We start from the raw sequence: 21,750 nt of genomic DNA on the forward strand, positions 1-21,750 counted from the left end.
CACAAGTCTGGGACGAGCCTGAAATGTATCGATATGCCTATGCTCTTTCGTTTGGGCTTCGAGTTGCATCACACTAAAGAGACGTAATTTCATTTTTAAGATGTCGAAATCGGAAAAAAGTTGGAACAGGCACAAACATGTCATGCCTAGTGCGGGCAGGAGCGCAAAATGAAAAAGAGCAGTGCTTACAGAAATGCTGCAACCTGAGAAGATCACCGATCAAACAAAAATGCAACGCGCGCGCTGCATGTGCTTTCGTTTGCTGCATGTGCTTTCGTTTTTGGCTCACTAGCATAAGAAGTCCACAGCGTGCCTAATGCAGCCGCGCAGCTAACGAAAACCGCACTCCACCTTTCACCAAAAATGATGATCAGAGGCTACCACTTGGGGAACAGAAAAGGCTGTTCTCCTTAGCATGTTTTTAAAAGGGCGCAGAAGCAAGAATTCTTTATTGAGTTACGGGGTCTGCATTGCTGCAAAAAAGGTACCGAGGCAGGTTTTAGAACCGTTTCTATTCATTTATAATAATGGGGCCGGAAAATCGGAGGTTCTGAGCACAGATTTCAAGGAACCACGCATGGAGCGCCTTTTCCCCTTTATCAAACGCGGGCTCTCGTAGGCGCTTCCCAGCAGCGTTGAATCGATCCCGACACTTTTGATGGATGGCTGCCTTGTTCTTGAATATGTTACTCAACATACTTCGGGGAATGCTGTACACTGCGGCGACGTCTGATCTTTTTTCACTGTTCTCAGCGCACCGAATTAGGCCCCGTTTGTCCGAAAATGGTAGAGAGCGCCACTGCTTGGTTGCCATTTCTTACGAACATGCAGGGGGTACACGGGGGCACACGGCGTTCAAACAAAAAAGTAAACTGCCAACAGGGCGTGCACGGAAACAAATGCTGGTAGACTAAGCTTCAAGATGGATGGCCAGGAAAAAAACAATTGCGCCTTTCACGAGTTTGGTCACACCGGTTTGTGCCAGCTGACAGGTCGCAGCTGTTGAATCTTGCCGCACAGTTTGCTTGGTGCATGGGGAAGGGGGCATGATTTTTGGTCATGCAAAGGATCAGGATTGTTTAAAGGGGCCCTGCAATGACTTTTTGACTGGTTTTTAATTTGCCCTGAACCAGAGCGTACTGAACAGAGTAACTTAATCCAACTTTTCTTTTCTCAAATTTCGCTTTATTTTAAAAGTTATAGGCAAATTAGAATTACAAAAACAAGCAAAAAATAACCTCCTTCATGACGTCGTAGGTCCTGCCTTGAGTGGCCTTGAACTAGAGGAGGAGTAGTGAGCTCATCGAGCGTACACGGCTGCCGCACTCCGTGTCGACGGCTCGAGAGGGCGCCACTAAAGCACGTGTTGGATAGGCTGTATGAAGCGGGCGGCCAGGGCAGCTCGTATTGCATTTTCAGCGTGACTAAACACTAATTCGGCATAACATTTCATTGGCCACAAACGACAGCAAACACGAGGTAAAGATCAGTTCAGAACGGGAGCCACTTCCTGCAGACGCACCGCCAAATGGCCAAATCGCCAACAGGGCCCGCGCCGAAGGCCTTCGGAACGCTCGGAACCGGTCGGATTCTTGAGCCGGTATACGACCACAGCGCCGCCGCGTACATCCAGGACCTTTCTACGCTCCTCGTTTGTCGTAGCCTCATCCCACTAGCCTTTTCTAGTGTGCGCCGTTTTTTTTCGCCGCTTGGTGGCGGGTATGTTGACGGGTCATTTCTCGTTTCCGTACTTTCTAAACTGCATTTGTTTCTTTTCTGACCTAAAATAGTGAACAAAAACTACTTTCATACATAATTGAAACGGTTCGCGACACTTATATTTTGTATCTCGATTAAAGAAAAAGCTCTTAGCGGCTTTGACCAGTGACAAGTCCAGGACCAAAGACGTCACATTTTGCGCGCTTTCAGTACCGCGAGTCGCCCTCGTCGGTGGAGGAGGTTTCCGCGTCGTCCGGTTAAAATATGACGCACTGATATTTAGTTACTCTTTCCGTGCCCGCTAGCTTGCCCCAACCCCAAGAGACGTGGAAACCGCAAAAAAGGTAGACGCTTAAATATGATTGCAGGGCCCCTTTAAGAAAGAGGAACAGGATTTTGGGAAATCCTCACCCTCCCAAGCGTGCATCACGAGTTCGTTCTTTCAGCTTTTCTCTCTTACCTCCCCTTTTGTACATCTGGCCATGCTATCTTTGTTCTGGACTTGTGGTTAGGGAATTTTTCTTCTCTTCCAACATTTATTTTTTTCAGAAGGGACATGCTAGGGAACGGGCATTCATACAATTTTTTAAAGGCCACGCATGGTGACAAATTTTGATGTAGCCATTCAGCTGTTAATTATAACGAGTACTTTTACATACATCTTTTTTTTAGATTTGGTCGTTCGATATAGACAATATTTCGCTATATTCAAATTCGTTATAAACGGGATCGACTGTACCTAAGCAGCAGCGGCTATTCTTATGCACATCACCGTTAATAAAACTAGTCAAACCGATAGAGCCCAACTTTCACGACCTCCAAAGCACTGAAAATATGCTTTACCTAGCGAAAACCTGAATGAACGGTTTTGGACAGCTAAAAGACTAACAAAACTTCCGGAGCCTTTAATCACACATTCTCCCACTTTGGTTTTCTGGTTTTGGTCTCATTTTTCCTTAACAAATGCGCAATTTTGTTATGAAGAAGTAACTGGGTGGCATCTCAGCATCATGTTCAAGCACTATGTAAAGAACAATATTTTCTTTTTCAAGGTCCTTTAACCAGTAAAGAATTCTGCAAAAGTGGCTTGCCTTTTTGTTCATGATCTTCCCACCGTAAGCCGTGAGCACAGGATGATCTAAAGTCTTCTTGTTGCACTCTTCAGAGCTATCCGGCGTGAAAGACTTGGCCAGCTGTCTGTTCAGGTTTCCGTACTCTCCAGAAGCAATTTCCGTGACTGAAAAGGTTGTGGGTGTGTATGCTGAGGGGACCATGACAGAATTCCCTGCTTTGTTGCATTAACCAAAAGCAAAAAAAACTTAATTTTCATAAGGCACGACACGGATGTGAGTTCTTGTTTGCTATATGCGCTGATTTCCGCAAAAAAACAGTTTGTGCGATACGCATATAGTTTTCTCCTAGACTACACTTTTCCCTCCCCCTCTAAAAGGGTTGCCACAATCTCTTCATTAAAAAAAAAAAAATAAAAGGAACGCCATTGGTACTAATATTCACAGACATTCAGAAAAATATTTTTCGAGCTAAAGGTTAATTAAAGAATGAGCCACATCCAAACCACTGTACAACAGAATCTCTGAAAGTGGAAGTCCAAGGGACCCAGGCAAGATTGCTCCACATACACCAAGTTTCGCAACTGAACAGACAGTACCACTTAATAGAGCCTCCGCTACGGTATTTAAACATGCCCCAACGTTTACTAAAGCAAACTCCAAAATAACCCAAATACAAAAAAAAAAAATAATTGCAATAAACTATACTTGTTTTTACACAAAAACATTTAGCCACTAATTGGCCCGCTCGGGGCTAGCCCCTGTCCTCTCTCCTCAATCGCAGTTGGTGACAATGCATAACTTGGAATATTTGAGAAGTTCTAAACGGTCTCGGGCACATCTCCATTAACGGAACTATTTAAATCCATAAGACATATATTTTATAACCTCCAAAGCACCAGAACTACCCTTTTAATCAAAAGAGAACTTCAATGCATAGCTGCAGAAAGTGAAACAACTTTCGCAACTCGCAGAGTCTTTAACGTCACGCCGATCAGCGCAGCATTTGCAGTTTTGGTTCGAGCAAATACATGATTCGATGAAAAAATTAATGAGGTAGTGCTCCGACCCTATATTCTAATGCTTCACACGTGCACAAAAAATATATTTCGGCGAGTCGTAGGCTTTTGCCATTATCTCCGTGTACTTACTGAAATCTGCTGGGTTATGGTACAGGGGACAGTGGAGGTTCTGCGCAGACAAGAAGTGAAGCAGCTTGTCCACGGGTCCATTGTAGATGCACAGTCCTTCCGATATCATGTACAACTGAAAGGCAAAAGAGTTAAATGTTGGTGGAAAATGTGTGACTAGAACTGCAAATTATAACTACAGGAACATTTTTTTTTGTCCTTGAGTTTTGGCCTTCGAAAGGGTGGAAGGTAGGTTTTGCCATTTGCACAGTTTTCACAAGTGACACATTTTGGATTCTTGAAACTTTTAGATTCTTGTTTTCACGACAATTATAACTTTTTTTAGTGCTTTAAGGTTTTGCCTTTGTAGGGACCCATTTGCACGGTGCGCATAGAAGACAAGAAGGACAAGCGCGTGCCACGGGACCAGAACGAGCTCGAGAGACGGAACGACCGGCGTGACATTATAAGCTCTCTGTGATCGCAGCTACCGTTCATGGACTCCGCACATCTAATGTAAATATTGTAAAATATTGTAGATAGAGTATTAAAGAGTCAAGTACCGCATACCTACAATTGATGACCCGGACGTGATGGATTACGCATCTCGCCTTCGTACAACAATGCAACAACTCAGACCTTCGGTAGACCGCAAGCAAGCCACCGCTAAAGTGTTTATAAGCCCAGACCTCCATACCTCTTCGCACGTCCTCGTACGACATGACGCGGTGCGAAAACCGTTACAACCACCTTATGACGGCCCCTTCAAGGTACTCCGACGACATCCTAAGTACTTCACACTGCAAATTAACAATCGAGAAGAAAATGTCTCATTGGCTCGTCTCAAACCCGCCTATCTCGATACCAGCGCGGCCGATAAACAGTGCGCACCACAACCAGTCATCACGTCAACGACCAGGCCAAAAACCGTCCGATTTTCAAACGCTCCCGCCGCCCAACCCGCACACCATCTCGAAGCTTGTCCGGACTACGCTTCTCTTCTAGGGGGGGAGCTAATGTAGGGACCCATTTGCACGGTGCGCATAGAAGACAAGAAGGACAAGCGCGTGCCACGGGACCAGAACGAGCTCGAGAGACGGAACGACCGGCGTGACATTATAAGCTCTCTGTGATCGCAGCTGCCGTTCATGGACTCCGCACATCTAATGTAAATATTGTAAAATATTGTAGATAGAGTATTAAAGAGTCAAGTACCGCGTACCTACACCTTAAAGGGTGAAAATCCTCTAGAAGTTTGTTGTTTATTTTATTTTATAAATAAAAAAATTCTTGTATCTTGCACCTTTGACAAAAATTAGTCAAATTTGAATCGACCTCACTTTCGATGTACAATGATTTAAAAGGGTTATGGCACAAAAATTAAACATAGATTATTCTTGAAATTGGATGCTCAGATGCGACTTATTATATACACCAAGTCATGTGATCTTTAAAGCTCTGGTAATTGCAATAATTAATTTACAAATTTTTATCATTTTCATCTGGCGACCAGGCAACACTGCCTAAGTTTGTCACACCATGGTGTCCATAAACCATGCGATCATGAATGCTCTCTCATTCTAGGGGGCCCTATGATCGCCCAAGCTCTCCTTGCTGTGGTACGATTAAAACCGCTTACGCAACTCGGCAATCCAAACGCTATTCTTGCTCTCGCTCCCGGCCCGTTGACCTCCCACCCTGCATGCGCCTGTGAGATATTCCCGGACGACGGTGATCACGGCAAGTTCATCCACAACTCGCCGTCATCGGAGCTGGTCACCAGTGGGTCACAATCACAATGAACAGCTTCCAACACCTCTTGATAGCAATCACTCTCATCGCTGCTGCGATCATTATCAAACACATTGACAAGGCAAGCGATGCTGCAGACAATCGTCACGGACCGCATGCTCGAAACGCGGAAGGTAAACAAGGGAGCTGAAGCTTGGGACGCCAAGAGAGCCAAGGCGGATGCGAGGAACTCGCACATAAATCGATTTATCCATGAAACTGTCGAGCCATTTTCAAAACAAATTTAGCAGGAATATAGGAACATACAATGAGTCCTAGCAGTATATATAATTATCTAATATTTCTTGTTTTTGGCATGTCATAACCGCTTTAGGGCATAAAAAGCTTATCAAATGAAAGCTTGTACCTAAGCCTATTTAAAAATTATAATATTGTTAATTTAAGTATGGTTTATATGGAAGAAACATTGTAAACTTGAGAAGAAAAGCTAAACGTACAAAATTCAATGCCATTTTTAAAAAAAATATTTTTTTATAGGAAATGTTTTTTATGTGCTTTTATTGGGAGTGTGCACATATTGAAAAATTTTAATATGAATCGAATACCAATAAGACAAAAAAAAGGGGGCTTTGAATATTGCATCAAATATTGCATGTGTCTTGTAATAAAAAATTGCAAAACGAGAAGTAACAGCAGGTTTTATTGCATTTTTAAAATAAATCAATGCAACCGCATTTTACTGGGCTGCAGCAGGCTAAAGATGCCTTCTAGCAATGCACTTATTACAAATTATCGAGTAAAAAAATTAACTGTTCAACGTGTTCATAAAGAAAGCGCTCCCTACGTGCCGTCACAACGTTTCCGACAGTAGAAAGACCCTTTAATCCCTAAAGTTTGAAGAAGTTTGACTATAATGGACAGTGTTGCCCAGCTGCTACATGAATATTTCAAATTTTGGGAAACAAATAATTTAGAAAGTACTTTATTTTATATTTTATAAAATGTTTACCAATAGGGGTGTGCGAATACTCAAAGGTATGAATTCAAATCGAATAGCAAGTTCCCGAATAATTCGATTCGCGAATCGAATTTCTAGTATTCAGTCACTCGAATATTCAATATATCGGACAAAGACGCGCGGCCGGCGCGGAGCTGACAAAAAAGCCGTTTTATCTCCCGATGTTAGCGCTATGATGTGCGTCAGACCATGTGAGAAACACCTTTTGGTTCTACCATTTTACAAAAATCTAACGCACAGGTTAGAAAAAAAAAAAAGTAACGAACACCACAAACCAGGGATGGGCAAAATACATGCAAATATGTATTGAAATACAAATACAAAAAGCTTCGTCAACAATGTATTTAATTACAAATATAATTACATTTCCAAAAAAGCATTTAAGTACAAGATACAAATACAACCAAATGTATTTGGTCCCCCCAAATACTTTTCCAAATACATTCCTCAAAATTTGCGTCAGTGACTTCAGGGCACCTGCAACGGGTTTCTGGGTATCTCATTTTAATTTTGCATCGCACACTCTGGAGTTAGTGTACGAGGCTCCAGTAATGTAATAGAAATATAACCACAAAAAAATGCAATCAGCTTGGACGTAATCGGTGAAAAAAAGTACAGAGCTTCAAGCAGCTTTTTTTGTCGATTACATTTTGTATAGGCCAACAAAGAACCGAGACGACCAAGACGCGCAGCACTAGCCGGAGAATTTTTTATTGTTGCAACTCGCACCAGTTACGAAAATCTGGACGACCCGCGCATTTAAAATGTTCCAGGCAAAAATATGGACGGAAATCAGGCTGGAAAGCATCACAAGTTGTCACAGGGACTTGTTTAGCCAGTCTGCCTGAGAACGTCGATTTCGTCACTATTCTTGCCCTGGACTAGCATCGTAATCACAAAGTCACTAAACGCTTGTGCTCGATTGAGAGACACTGCATTCGGTGCAGAACGTAGTTTTCTTCCTGCTCTGGACACGTCTTAGGATGAGCAAAATGAGTCCTAATAATAATTTTAAGGGATGTATTTCCACCCACAAAATTGTATTTAATTACAATTGTATTTGAAATACCCACGTTTTAGTATTTAAATACACAGGTCAAATACATTACCCAATTTGTAATTAAATACAAATGCAAAATACACAAAGTATTTGAAATATGTATTTCAAATACTTGTATTTAAAATACTGCCCATCCCTGCCACAAGCTTTATAGCACGCAGATTTTCTCATGATCGTGACGCAATCTAAAATTAAATCACAACCGAAACATCCCATTTGCGCCGCTTCCAGAGAAGAATTGTTGGGAGGCCAGAATTCCACGCCATGCCTAACTCTTTTCATGAGTAAAGCCCCTCGTTTCAAGTTGAAGTGCCGATGTAGAACAGACTTGTCACACTCACAGAAATCGGCGACTGCAAGGTCACAAAAGGAAAACCACGTTAACCACGCCGATAAAACCAGCTCAGTTGACGTCGTCGTTCTTTCGGAACCGCAAGCCGCAAATTCTGATTCGGAACGAAACAGAAAAATAGTGTGCCTAGATTTGAAAGGGTTTCCAACCGTTCGATAGCCGCGTTTGAATTACGAACTGCGAGAAGGCAACGAAAAGACGGAAGCGTCGTCGGTTTCCTCGCCTTCTTTCCATGGGACTACACAACACATGCGCACTTACGACCAATCTGCGCAGGAGCCGTCCCCGTGGTTTCAGTTTTGCTAGCTCCCCCTCTTAAATCTAGGCTCTCCAAAACAGGATAGACGGACAGAGGAATGAATGCATAGAGGCAGTTGGACGGTGACTTGCGCTACCTAACCACGTCTTTTTTTTTTTTTTTCTTACTTCAGATTATATTCTTTAAGCCTGTTTACGCAGATTTAACAGCTATCTGTGTATTTATATAAAAGAAAATCCTGGGTGCTTTTTTTCTCCCTTAAATGGAGACCAAATCGCAAAATGCCTCTTTTCTCAGATATATAAATATATAAAAAAAAAGAACATGTCGCGGCGTTAGGTCGTCCCTTTAATGAGAGAAAAAGGTATGCGTGGCCGTAACTTTGGGTTTTTTGTGACGCTCGGGGTAGATAGATTATGTTTGCGCCATAAAATTGGATTTTTAGTGCCCAACGTCCATCAACAGCTGCTTTTCTTTTGTTTTTCTTTTTTTTCACCAGAACATTCGAGCTTTTGTTCCGTAAGAGATGCATATTCTGCACCAGGCGCATACTCTGCACACATAATCATCGCATTCACATCACACTTTGAAAAATTCCTACAAATATAATCACTATTCGATATTCAGCTTTTTTTTCCGTAATTCGATTCGGTATTCGATTTGAAAAACTACTATTCGGTATTCGCACACCTTTAGTTACCAATGTTTACAGCACATAAAAACGATAATATGCGGTTTTCACGCTTTCATTAGTTATTAATGGGAACCAGTGATGCAAATAAACCCAACAAATATTGCACTTTTCCTCTGCCAGGTGAGTCAACTATCTTTTTTTTTTATTTTCGCGCATGCACACAAAAGTAGAACTTCAGTCAAACCTTTGTCGAACATCACCATGAAAGTTCAAAAAAGTCTAACTTAGTCGAACTCAAGCCTAGGCAGGTTCGCAGCATCCCTAGTTTTGAATGCGCGGGAGTGGCAGGAGTTGATGGCGATGCAATGTTCTGCTCGCACTTAGCTTTTTCTTTTTTTAATTTTCAAACATTTATATTAGATAACACTCTCGAGATTTATTTTATATTTGGGTGATTTCGGATAAGATCGACCAAAGGGTGGCTGGTCGACATCGACATACAAATAATTGTACGTCGAAAGCTAGCTCAATTCAAACTTGACCCATCATTGTCAAATGTGCAAGATTCAGAAATTTTTATTTCATAAAATAAAATAAAAAACATACTTCTGGAAAAGATTTTTCCTTCCATACGAAATTTTAAAGCAGTAAAAAAAGGTTATAACTGTTGTGAAAAAAGAATCTAAAAGTTTCGAGACTACAAAATCTGTCTTATGTAAACTGCATAAATTGCAAGACCTACCTTCTGCCCTTTCAAAGCCCAAAACTCAAGAACAAAAAAAAATTCCCTAGGTCTAATTTGCAGTTTCGTTCTAGTCACACATTTCCCACCAACATATTTTTTTAAATCATTTTTTGAGGACCCATATTTTTCCTTGTACGATTTAAGGTGAAATCATTCTATACTAAAAAGCAACCAAAAGACCAAGCACATTTCCAGCAACCGCCCCTAGAAAGCAGCATGAAAATGCAAAAGCACAAACAAAGCTTTACTCTGAGAAAACTGAAATGTCTTGGAAGTTTGGGTTATCTCACACTGCATAAAACTCAATAACTAAAGAATTGCAAAACCTAGTTTACCACAAACATAGTTTTGTAAAGAACTTTGTTGTCACACGATGTGACAAGGATGCATGCTTAGTTCACCACTTTACTTACCCGATCAAAATGTGAAAAGAGCTTTGCACTTGGATTGTGAATGGAGCAGAGTACAGTGTGGCCTGCGGCAGCAAGGGACCTCATCACTAGGACACACCGGAGAGCAGAGATGCTGTCCAGGCCACTGCACAATAAAAAAAACACACAGTCTGACACTGGTTCATGAACACTCGAATTAATGAATGCCTCAATTAATATCTGCAAATTTTAGGGAATAGAGCGCTTGAGATGTACACCGCTTTAAGTGTTTTTGCCTAGAAAATCAAAACCCTTAATTAATAAGAAAAAAAGTGCACAAGAGAGAGGAAACAACACACATTTTGCTGTGGTTCCCAAATGATGTTTGAACCATGGTGGGACATTCTCAAGAAAGCAGCTAACTTGGATGTGGACATCCTTTTCTTTTCACTGTTGCAACAAACTGTGTGGCAGTTTGTTGCAACACTTTTGAGGGTTTCAACAAATGTTAGCAATAACAGCCATTCCCTTAAGTTCCAGACCTTAATCTCAAAAGCCTTCTGGATACTATGATCAGGTAGTAACGTCTTGGAAGGAGTTGTCATAAGACTGTACTATTACAATTCCAGGGGTGGAACTCATGAAATGTACTTGGGAGCAACCCCGGGAGCAGCTGAAACAGCTGTTTTGGAGCAGGTTGGGAGCAGCTAAATCTACATCCTGGAGCAGGCTAGAAGCAGCTCGAATCAGTTTTCATTGCACTTCAGCTTGTGTCTTAGACGAGCACGGGAGCAATTTCAATTGTGCTTAGCAGCACAGATGAACATGAGTGGTTAGGAACCTAGGCAGATGGGACAACAGTGTAACAGATGCAAAAACTTGAAACATTGTGAGCCTTAATGAGAACCAAAAAGCAAGCATACCATATGTTTCTAAAGATAGTGTCCGTGATATTTTCTGAGTGGCTTTCAGCTGCCCAAAATGCAAACCCGCACTGCTTATAGCACAACCCACTGGTGCTCGACAAAGTAATTATATGTGCAAACTACATGACGTGCGCAAGCAACGGACGCGCAGTTGTGCGGAGGGACAGGGCAACAAATTTCGAGTTTATCCTATTGTGCAACTCAATATTGAAGCAGCAGACTATGATTAACTGAGTTATCGTACTCTATGCAATAAGCAGGAGCAAGGTTAACGTATGCCGAGCAGATCTACCGCTCGCGTGAGAGCTGCTGGCCGGTAAGGTTTCGGATCGGACCGCATTTCAGTTCTATCAAATCACAATTTATCTTGCAGGAATGCGGTTAACTTCTAACGATGAAGTACTAAAAGGAATCTTTTGCTCATGTGTTTTCAACTAGCTGACGTCCGTAACCCGGGCCGCAGAGCCTCAGGTAATCTGACGCTTAACAACTCGACCTCGTCTTGGCCGACTTGCTTAACCGCTGATGGTTGAAGAATAACAATCCAGTCGCAGATGATGTAGCGCTTCGAATCCGACCCCCGAGTTTTTTTGCGCGCTTCCGACTCGGGATACATAGGGAAAAAAAACAGAACAAAGGATTGCAAGGCCGACCAAGCTAAACACACTCATTGTTGCGAACAGAGTCAATGAAAACCGAAACCAAGACAAAAACCGAGAGCATAATGGCACAGTTTCCGCAAAATGGCGCAGGATGACGCAGACAAATGTGTCTGGCGAAAAATGGCGCAAATGACGCAGCCGTTCCATCCCTGAATTCTCTTTGTGCAGTTTAGCTAGTACAAAAGTGTCTACAAATGCAGTTTAAAAAAACTTTCAGCCTTTCCACTCTGGTGAAGGAGGACCAGCGAAGCTGTATTATGGTGGGAATGAAGTAATGGTCGGCCGCAAATCGGCAAGCCAAAGTGGAAAGACTGGAAAGTTTGTTGCCGTCGCTTATAGATGCCGGTAGCTGTCCAAACCTTTGCGCTGACATTTGATTGCCCGCAAACACGATACTGGGGAAACTAGCCCTTAACAGCTCCGCTGTAAAAGCTAGTGCTCACTTTTATAGCTCAGGCTCAATTTATAAGTGGAGCTATAGATAGCTAAGAGAAGTGGTGAGGTAATTAGGGGTGTGCAAATATTCTAAACTTTGAACACTTCGCAAATAATGCTTGCTACTTGATTTGATTTACTACGCACTTTCGCTGTTCGAAGTATTCGAGTTCTCTAATACTTTGGAAACTATGAATAACGTGGAACTCGCCGATTAGTGTCAACTCGAGGTCAAGCTCCCTGTTTTGTTTTTGGACAAATCCAAAAAGCCATCCTAAGGTCCTCGTTTTTTTTATTTGCGGTAGCGCGATCTGTCCTCTGCTTGCCATAATGTCTGGATTCCGGAGTTGGCGAAGTAATCATGACGCAAACGCTGCGATAGATTTGATGAAATTTGCAACGGCACGCGCATTGTCGTAAGCCCAAACGCAACGGACCAATCTCAATACTATGGATTCGGATACGGATTTATGGCTGATCTCAGCTATCAGCAATATCTGGCTCGTGTTATTTTTCGCTTGATTTTCGGTTCATAGGTTTGCCGGTATTCCTTTTGTTATTTATTTCTACCCATTTTCACTAATAAAAATAAGACTCGCTCCCTTTGAAAAGAAAAAAAAACGTATTTTTAGTTTATTGCTTTTTTGTGTCGCCCTCTATCGGCAGAACTATTGCACACGGAAAGAGATGGCACTAAGTCAGAGCAACTGCACAGTGCAATCGCGCAGTTAGCACAATCTTAAAAAAAAAAAAAAAAAAAATTAGGTTATGTGTATGTTTATACAGCCTATAACTTGTCTCCTAGTTGTAGATGAGACATTTAGCCAGTGTGGTACAAACGCTAGCCTGGTGTCTTTAACATGCATCACGCAGTAATAATACACGACCGCACGCCGGTTTGATCGATGCTCATTCAGATCGAAACGGGCAAGGGTAAGGATTGAACCGAAGATCCCCGAGTTCTGCAGGACGAGCTTTCGCTCCACGTGCTCTGAGCTGGTGCGCGCTGGCCCGCTCGGCTACCAATCCCCCCAGCACGATCTCCAACTCCGCTGTCGCCTGCCGACCCTAAAGCTCCTTCATGTTTTCAAAAGTAGTGCAAGGTGCGTCGATGCACAAGGCACGTGACACGTGCAGCCCCTGGGAAGATCATGGCGGCACAGCGCAGCACTGAGCAAGATTTCAGACGCCATAATCTTCCCAGAAGTGGCGCGCGGCACATGTCTTCAGTATCTCCACAGCAATGAATGGCGCCACTTTTCCCAGGATAGAGGGAATTTAGCCGACCCGCCTCCGCTTGTATACTTCGGTTTATGTTCACGTGGTTGCGTTCACCCGCGTAAAAAGATTTTCCACAAAGTCGGTGCAGCTGCGCGACGCGGTCTTCGACTTTGTATTGTTGCTTGTCAACCCGCCACTGGTTGTGTACTTTCGTTTACGTCCAGTTGTGTTCGTCCGCGACGCAATCTCCGACTGCTTTGTGGCTTGCCGACACACCTTCACTTGTGTACTTTCATTTACGTTCTGTAACTTGATTCCCTGAATGGTGTTTTACTCATTGATTTTTTATTTCATTGGTCACACGTGCGACATTTTTCTTATTGAAATAAAATTGACCTTTTCATAAGTGTTTGTTGAACAAAATCGAAAAAATTCCAGTTGTGCTTTAATTGAGCATTCTTTTTTTTTTTTTATATATATAACTTGTGATTCAATGACAATTAAATTTACATAGCTTATCTGCCATTACAATCTGACTACAAATATGTACTTGGTTCTGATGTAACCTAATTAGTTTTGTTAGTATTGAAAATCTAATTTGCAAAGTTTATGGGAAGGAATGAAGACAAATTGAAACACTGAAATAAGAAAATAAACATATATCAGTGAACTAAAAGGTATTTGGAATACAATAAGCCATAAATGAAAGCCCTAGGATGCTTTATAAATGTTTAAGGACACTTCTGAACTCTCCAGTTTCAAACTGATTTATTGCAGGGTGCCCAAAAGGCACCTAAAAAAGCCTGATGCCCTCTTTATTATATTTGTATCCCTTATTGCATATGTCACACATACACCTACCAGAGAAAGAAAAAATATATGAAGGCTACATATGTGCAAGTGGAAATAGTAAAGGGTGTAAATAGTTCACTCAGGAATAATATTTTAAAAAATCCACTGACCCATTTTACTTTGTTTCCAAGACAATAATTCAAGATAAGAGACTTATTAAATGAAAATCGTTCAGGACAAGACGATAAGTGCCTGTCAACCTTCCAAAGCCACAATTTAAAAAAATGTTTTCTTAGTATATCTTTGCCTCAAAGAGCAGTGTCTACCCTTAATTCCCATCAAATAGAAAATATTGCTTTCAAAAATGTTCGTATTCGAAACTACTATTAGTATTCGAAAATATTCAATTCGATTCCTAGCCTTTATCATTCGATTCATTTCGAAAGATTTTGATATTCGCACACCTCTAATGGAAATAATAAAGAAATTGAAAAAAAAAAGTGGTTTTGTTGTGCGGGCTTTGCACCATAATGATGTTGTATAACAAGAGCCCATTTGTAAAACGTTTGCACAACCAGCTTGTCCATGTACAGTCGCCGACTTATTTTTCGCACATCGCAAAGTCCGAAAAAACGTCTGAATAATACAGCAGTCCGAAAAATCAGCAGATTAAAAAACTTGCCATTATTACGTCTAAGCGGGCTTAAAAAAGCCGTAAATAGTGCCTTGCTTCAGGTTACACCTCCGTTTGTATTCGACAACTTTCTATTAGCACGAGAATCACTGCCTTCTTTACTAGCATCATGGTCGAGTACTTTCTGCGTTTCTTAGCGACACACTGCGACGGTGGAAAAACAGATGGGGCAATGACGCCCAAAGCAGCGTAGTCCGAAAACACCATTCAACAAGACGAGATTGAGATGAGATGCACAGGTCCATGACCGCAATGATGAATGAACAAAACAAAATGGTAACAACAATGACGATTATAATGGCGCACAGATAGAGAAAAAAAAGCCGTACAGCATCACCCAGCGGTAGGACTTAGCAGTACTCAAGTAGCGCTGCCAAACCAAGCCAAGTCATGTGCAGCCAACATGGAATCCAAAATGGTTGCTTCTCAGTGGTGTTTCCCGGAGATCGGTCGCATCAATTTTGTCCGAAAAATCAAACTTTCGGACTTCAAGCTGTCCGAAACATTGGTCGTGAATATGCACTATTTCTATCGGGTAGGTCACGGTTCCACCTTTAGCTCCGAAATATCGAACAAGTCCAAACTTTCGGCATCCAAAAGCTTGGTCAGCGACAGTATTTCTATTGGATAGGTCACGGTTCCTCCTTTAGTCCGAAATATTGAACAAGCCTAAATTATCGGTGTCCGAAAAATCCGTCGGCAACTGTAAGTGCATAAATCCAATCAGCATGGTTTTTGTAGTGGATGATCTGCTGAGACAAACCCTTGTAACCCTTCTGGATGTCACAAAGGCTTTAGTTGGGTCCTGAGGGCAGGGTGATGTAATATTTAAGTGCTCAAAGGCATTTGATTTTATAGACCACAACCTAATGTTGAATCATCCATGCAATGTCTTTCTTTGTGATTTTGTGATTGGTTTATCAGATACTTCAGTGATTGCTTCCATAGAGTTCTAATCAGGACGCAGGTCTCTTACTTAAATGCAGTACCTTCAAAACTGGAGAATCATGGGAGATGAATCTTAGACCACATTTTTTTAACATTTTTGTGAATGATCTCCGAACTAGCATGATCAGCTTAGAGGTGTTTCAGTTCACCAAGAATATAAAAGTGTACTGTACCATTTGCATGCTTCTATAAAGTGTTGCCAGGTGACATTGAAACTATATTCCCCAATGCTGTTGTACAAACATGATGTTTTTAATTCCAGAAAAACTAAGGTTGTTTCTTTTCAGACAAGACTAAAATCATTGTTGATCCTCATAGGTCAGACAACAATCACAAACTTTCAAGATCCTATCTTGTTTGTAACCTTAGTGTTTCGGTTGATCCTAGCCGGAAGTCAAATGATCAGGTTAGAACTACCAATTTTATTTACTCAGTAGTCTTATCAAGATTGGAATTTTCCTCAACAGAATGAAATTCCTCAGGAATAAGCTGAATACTCAGGTTGCAATTTGAGCAACAATGCTTTGTAAGAGCTGTCTATCATTGCCATATTGAATGGAGAGTTCATTATGAGAGTGATGAAAGCGGCATTTGACCTTTTGCAGTAAGTTTTGCAGCAGGCAAATTATTGGTTTGGAACAGCCACTGACGCTTTTCGAGCAAAGGTTAACAACTGTTAGCCCATCACTTGAAAATGAAAACAAATGATTGCATTGCTAATAAGTTCATATTTGACAACATTTGATGCTTTCTTTGATACTGAAGCATACAGTTAAACCTGGATATAACGAAATTTATAAAAGTTTGCAATAATTCGTTATAAGGAGGATTTCGTTATATGCAGTTTTCGCGGAAAAACTCACGTGGAAAGAAAGCGAAAATTAAAAATCCACGTAGGCAAACTCATCACATCATTTATTTAGTGGAAATGAAGTCTGTAAGCTTGCCTTGAATCTTACGCGCGAGCGAAGGCAGCACGCAGCACTCAAAGGACACCAAAGCGTTTAGAGCGCTGTCGTCGTCCTGGGAGCCGGCGACCCAGCGTAATACATTGATGGCATCCAAGACCTCCCTCGCGGTAGGCACCAAAGGCTCCTCGCCTTTGGTGGCAGTTGGACAAGAATATATCTGCATTTTAGGTACAGTCGCCGAACGATTATTCGGACTTCACAGGGACCGAAAAAACACCAGAATAATAGAGCAGTCTGAAAAATCTGCAAATTAAAAAACTTGCCTTTATTACTTCCAAGTGGGCTTAAAAAAGCTGTAAATAGTGCCTCGTTTCAGGTTACACCTCCGTTTCCATTCGGCAACTTTCTGTTAGCTTGAGAATTGCTGCCTTCCTTTCTAGAGTTATGGTCGAGTACTTTCTGCGCTTCTTAGTGACACATCGCGGCGGCAGAAGAACAGATGGGGCCATGACGTCCAAGCCAGCGTTGTGCGAGCGAGATAAGACGTGCAAGACCACGAGCGCAAAATGTCGACTGGCAACACGTAATGTAATACGTTCAAACGAACGTCTTTGAGGCGAATAAAACTTGAACTTGAATCGGGAAAAGCAAAATGATAATAATGATGATGATGATGACATGCAGCTCAATGGGAAAAAAGGGCTTGCATAGCGTCACCTAGCGGTAGGACTCAGGAGTACTCAGGCTACTGGCGCTACTTACCAGCAAGGGCCCATGGCCCTTGCTGGTAAGCTGTGCATGGCGGCGCAGTGCTCCCCCAATCTGGTGCACACCCCAGCGGTTCTGAGAGACCTACCTGGTGGGTTCGTCGAGGAAGATGACCGGTGGGTTGCTAATGAGTTCTTGAGAAATGGCCAGCCGCTTGCGCTGCCCCCCAGAGAGGGAGCTGGTCCTCGTGTTCTGGCAGGCATCCAGGCCCCAGCGCGTGATGGCTTCACCAACCTGCAAGAGGCCACCAACAAGAGCTTTTCAAGGGTACCAGGAGATCTATACATTTGTTTCATTTTATATACTTGGTTGTACTGCTAATCCGATTAACGATGAAATGCCAAACCAGGAGCAGGCAGTATAGCGTATTGTTAAGGGGGGAAACTGGCTAGAGATTAAAGGGACACTGACACCCCCCAAAATTTTTTTTTAATTTTTTGCCAGGCGCTTTATTATGGTGTCTGAGGACTACCCAATCAATATTTTGCAACAGAGTAGTGTATTTTTTTAATAAAGCCAAAAGACGCAACTGCTCGAAATCGAAACCGAAACCCGACGGAGGTCGGAGAAGTGGAGAGAAGAGAGTGTGTGGCGGAAGTCACGTGGCTACACCCAACCGTGTTTTTTTTTTTTTTTTTTTTTTTTTGTTCTCTTTCCCGGTAGCAGACGACATGCGGCGTATGGGAACTGGTCGCCGTGGGATTCTTTTGCAGTTATGTATGTTCCGCTAGTTGTTCTGTACTCCAAGATGAGTTGTTTTGTACATTGAGGAGTTGGAGATGAGTAGTGAGTGCCCGTGGTGGATTTTGATCGGCTCCGAAAAGAATACACCCAAGATGTTGCGTGAAGAGCTGGCTCACATGTCCTGCGTCCGAAACAGAAGTGGCACTGTGCGACAGAGTTTCCGAAAGATCAACGGGATCGGGACCAATGGCTGGCTGCAATTCCTGTAGACCATTTACGGGCACCTCGGAAAGCGGACGCTACCTGATTTATATGCTCCTTGCATTTTGTGGAAAGTGATTACATTGAGTTCGCAGGTGTCAAAAAGGAAATCTCATACCATTTAATTCAGCGACGTGTCGTCCACAACATTTGTTTCTTATATTGTTTTTTGTTTCTTCAGTGATGATTGTAAAAAAAAAAAAAAAGAAAAAGATATGTAAACATCAAAAAATGTTTGAAAAAAAAAAAAAAATAAGGTTTCACGGGGGATCGAACCCGGTCCTACCGCGTGCGAACTGGACGTCTTTCCCACTGAGCTACTAGGGGATCTCTTTACTGGTGGATCTCTTTCCTTAGTAATAATTCAGCCGGTAAACTGTAAGTTGGAAAGTTTGCTGTCGATTTTTCTCTAGCAAAAGCACTCCCGGGTCGAAGTCGGGATGCACCACGCATTGGCGACATTCTCACCTAGTAAAGAAATCGTACGCGTGCATATTCAAGTCGAAGTAGACACGTCGCGCTTGACGTTTGCGCGAGCGATGTCTTCAGCCACAAGAAGGGAGCGACGGCTCGGCGACGTCTTCGTGCAAATCGGCTTGGTGGTCGGGCGTGTCGTACGGGATGAATACTAATTCTTTTGACCAGTCCCAAATTTCTCTTTTAAAGGCAGACAAAATTCGCCGGTACCGCGAACGACAGTTCTGAAATAGTCGTCCGCTGCCATCGCCGTCCCTGCGAGTCCCACGATACGCGAAACGACGCACGCACAGAATGCTTCCGGTTGTCTGTGGAACTTTTTTTTCAATCAACGTATTTGCAGCTTTTTAGAAGCCACAAAAAATGGGTTTCATATTTTTTTCTATTTTTAATATTGATTGTGTGCTTTCAGTGACCCACGACTTTGATTAAATTTGGTGGTCGCATCGATACCTTAGAAAACGGCCCGTGACCGCGAGAAAGAGAGTGAGCGAGACTCGAACCGGCCAGTTCTTGATCGGCGGTTTTCGGGCGGAAAGAAACCGAATTTCGAGCTGCAAATTCTGTTCTGGGTAGTTGAGCTCTCATATGTCACGTACAACTTAAAACCTCGGCGAGCATAAATACCCTGTCAGTGTCCCTTTAAACTCCTGAACTACTAAAGTGATCGGAATGAAATTTGCAGGGGTCATTTAACATCAGATGTATCTGTATTGTGCAAACTTTCAGCCCTCTAGGACAATTATATTTACCTGCATAAGAATATGTGTCACTCTTTGTTAATCTATGATATGCAAATGAAGCTATTAAGCACCATTTTGAATCCTCGAATATAAAGTAGGCGATTTGGGACCTTGGACTATCTTGTTTTTATATTGAATATAAAGTAGGAGATTTGGGAAATTGGGCTATCTTGTTTTTATTACTCAAATGTAAATATTTTAGGAACAGTAATTACCTCAAGATATGAGATGCATATCTGTCCTATGTTAATTTATGAAAACAGTATTTTTCTCAACGAGGACTTCAACTAAAAAAACAAAATAAAGTATAGATAGCCCGATTCCCCAGTAAATTTAATTTAAGAAATATCTTGATTCTGGTATTAAAATGCTTTTATTTTCGAACAAAACATTCCTCTGTATGAAATTTGCAGCAAAAAGTGGAACTGAGAAAAATGCATTCAAACATTGAACTCCTTAAGGTCGATGTTCGCAGAGATAACTAAAATATTAAATCCATGTACACTCCGCTTTTTTCTTTCCTGGCAGGAAAATTTTGTTGTCGCCATCTTGAATTTTGGTGCCTTTCCGAGATAGCGCCCCCCTCACTTTGCGGGCAATTTTTACTTGCGGGCAAGGGGGGAGGGGGGGCGCTTGCTCAGAATTTTACAGTATGTAGGCAACAGTGAACGCTGGTGGGAAGGACCTGAGCACTCATAAAAGTCGCACACTGGCAGCTACATGAAATGTTGGCCGTCACACTGAGGCTCCTTCTCAAGGCTTTGTAGTAAAGGCGGAAAAAAGCAAAGATATAAAGAGGAAAGCACAGCTAACAAGAAGTATGTTTGTTATTCTGGTAGAGGCATCCGATATATCAATATGAAGATTTTCTTTTTTTTGGAAAATGCTGGCATCATTATAGAGATATGTTCTCTTGCACTAGATGCAGTGTGGTTCACAAAATGCCAGCTTGAGATTTTAAGGAGTTGGAAGCTAATCTTCAACAATTTTTAAACACTGCTATGTCTATACAGATTCACAAGCCACTGTACTTTATAAACTAGTCTGCTACGCAAGCAACCACACTTCAAAAACTAGTCTGACTACTATGCTGGGGAAGGAGCTTTGTTGGGGCAGCAGTCAGGCAACGGTGGACACGCCTTAGGAAGGCTTGACCATCGGACAATCTACACGCAACAGCACCAACATGGCAGCTTTTGGAGGCCGCACTTGAGAATACAGAGATGTCCAATTGTTCCGACAGCTTCAGAAAAATTTCCAAAGCCTTCTCAAAACAGGACCTGAGAATTGAGAGATGGGGCGGCAAGAATGTGCACCCACCAGCTGCTCCCTCTTGGAGCGATTGAGGGAGGGCATGCGAAGCTGGAGGCTCATGGTCAGAGCCTCCCTGACGGTGAGCTCGGGAAGCAGGCAGTCATCTTGCATGACGTAGCAGCTCTGCTGGTTGAACAGCTCCGTGTCCCGCACCCAGCCGTTCACCTGCACCTCACCTTCATAGCCTTTGTCACTGTGGAAGGGAAAACGAGCACTTGGCTTTAATTCCTTGTCGTGTCCCACATCTTTCCCGGATCGCAAAATCGGGTGAAGGAATGCCGGTTGCGGCATTGCATTGTCAAGAAAAAGGAAATCAAAGGCCTAGAGACAGTGCATCTGCCTTCTCTCTCATAAGGTTAGGCGTAACACAAGCTCGTAAAAATTATGCCTTGGTGTAGTGGGCTGAACCACGTCTGATACAATCGGCTTGATCTCGTGTAATTTCGAAGCTCAGCATTGTTCCTGAAATCAGTACTCTCTGCTTTCAAATGACTGGCTTTCTCGCTGATTGGAGGGATACAATAAATAAATAAACAAAATAAATAAATTGTGTCTAATGGTCTAAGCACAGTACGTAATCCCTCTCGTTAACTGAAACTCGGTTATCTCGGTTAAACTGAAAGATTTCCTCGTCAAGGAATTCACTCCCATAGGCACAATGCATTTGTGCATCGCTTATCTCGAAAAGCTTAGAGGACTCCTCTTCAAATCTTGACAAAAAATATTACAAAAAAAAAAAAAAAAAAAAAAGCAGGCAGGGCACATTATACAATGAACTGGTGGACTCAAGATTGGTTGAGGAAG

The 21,750-nt window shown here is 42.3% G+C and overlaps 1 protein-coding gene across 3 annotated transcripts in view; it reads right to left on the minus strand.

Moving 5' to 3' along the window:
- Positions 1-21,750, minus strand: part of LOC8051430 (ATP-binding cassette sub-family G member 1) — an 89,234-nt gene that overhangs the window by 25,936 nt on the left and 41,548 nt on the right. For all 3 annotated transcript variants that reach the window (XM_040218462.3, XM_040218460.3, XM_040218461.3), the window contains 5 exons: positions 20,953-21,139; positions 17,556-17,701; positions 10,153-10,276; positions 3,941-4,055; positions 2,811-2,956 (listed from right to left, as the gene is read on the minus strand). In XM_040218462.3, coding sequence (XP_040074396.1) covers positions 2,811-2,956; positions 3,941-4,055; positions 10,153-10,276; positions 17,556-17,701; positions 20,953-21,139 — 718 coding nt within the window. The remainder of the gene's footprint in view (positions 1-2,810; positions 2,957-3,940; positions 4,056-10,152; positions 10,277-17,555; positions 17,702-20,952; positions 21,140-21,750) is intronic.

The sequence above is a fragment of the Ixodes scapularis genome, unplaced genomic scaffold (genome assembly GCF_016920785.2).
Source record: "Ixodes scapularis isolate PalLabHiFi unplaced genomic scaffold, ASM1692078v2 PGA_scaffold0__279_contigs__length_252992795, whole genome shotgun sequence".
NCBI classification, from domain to species: Eukaryota; Metazoa; Arthropoda; class Arachnida; order Ixodida; family Ixodidae; genus Ixodes; species Ixodes scapularis.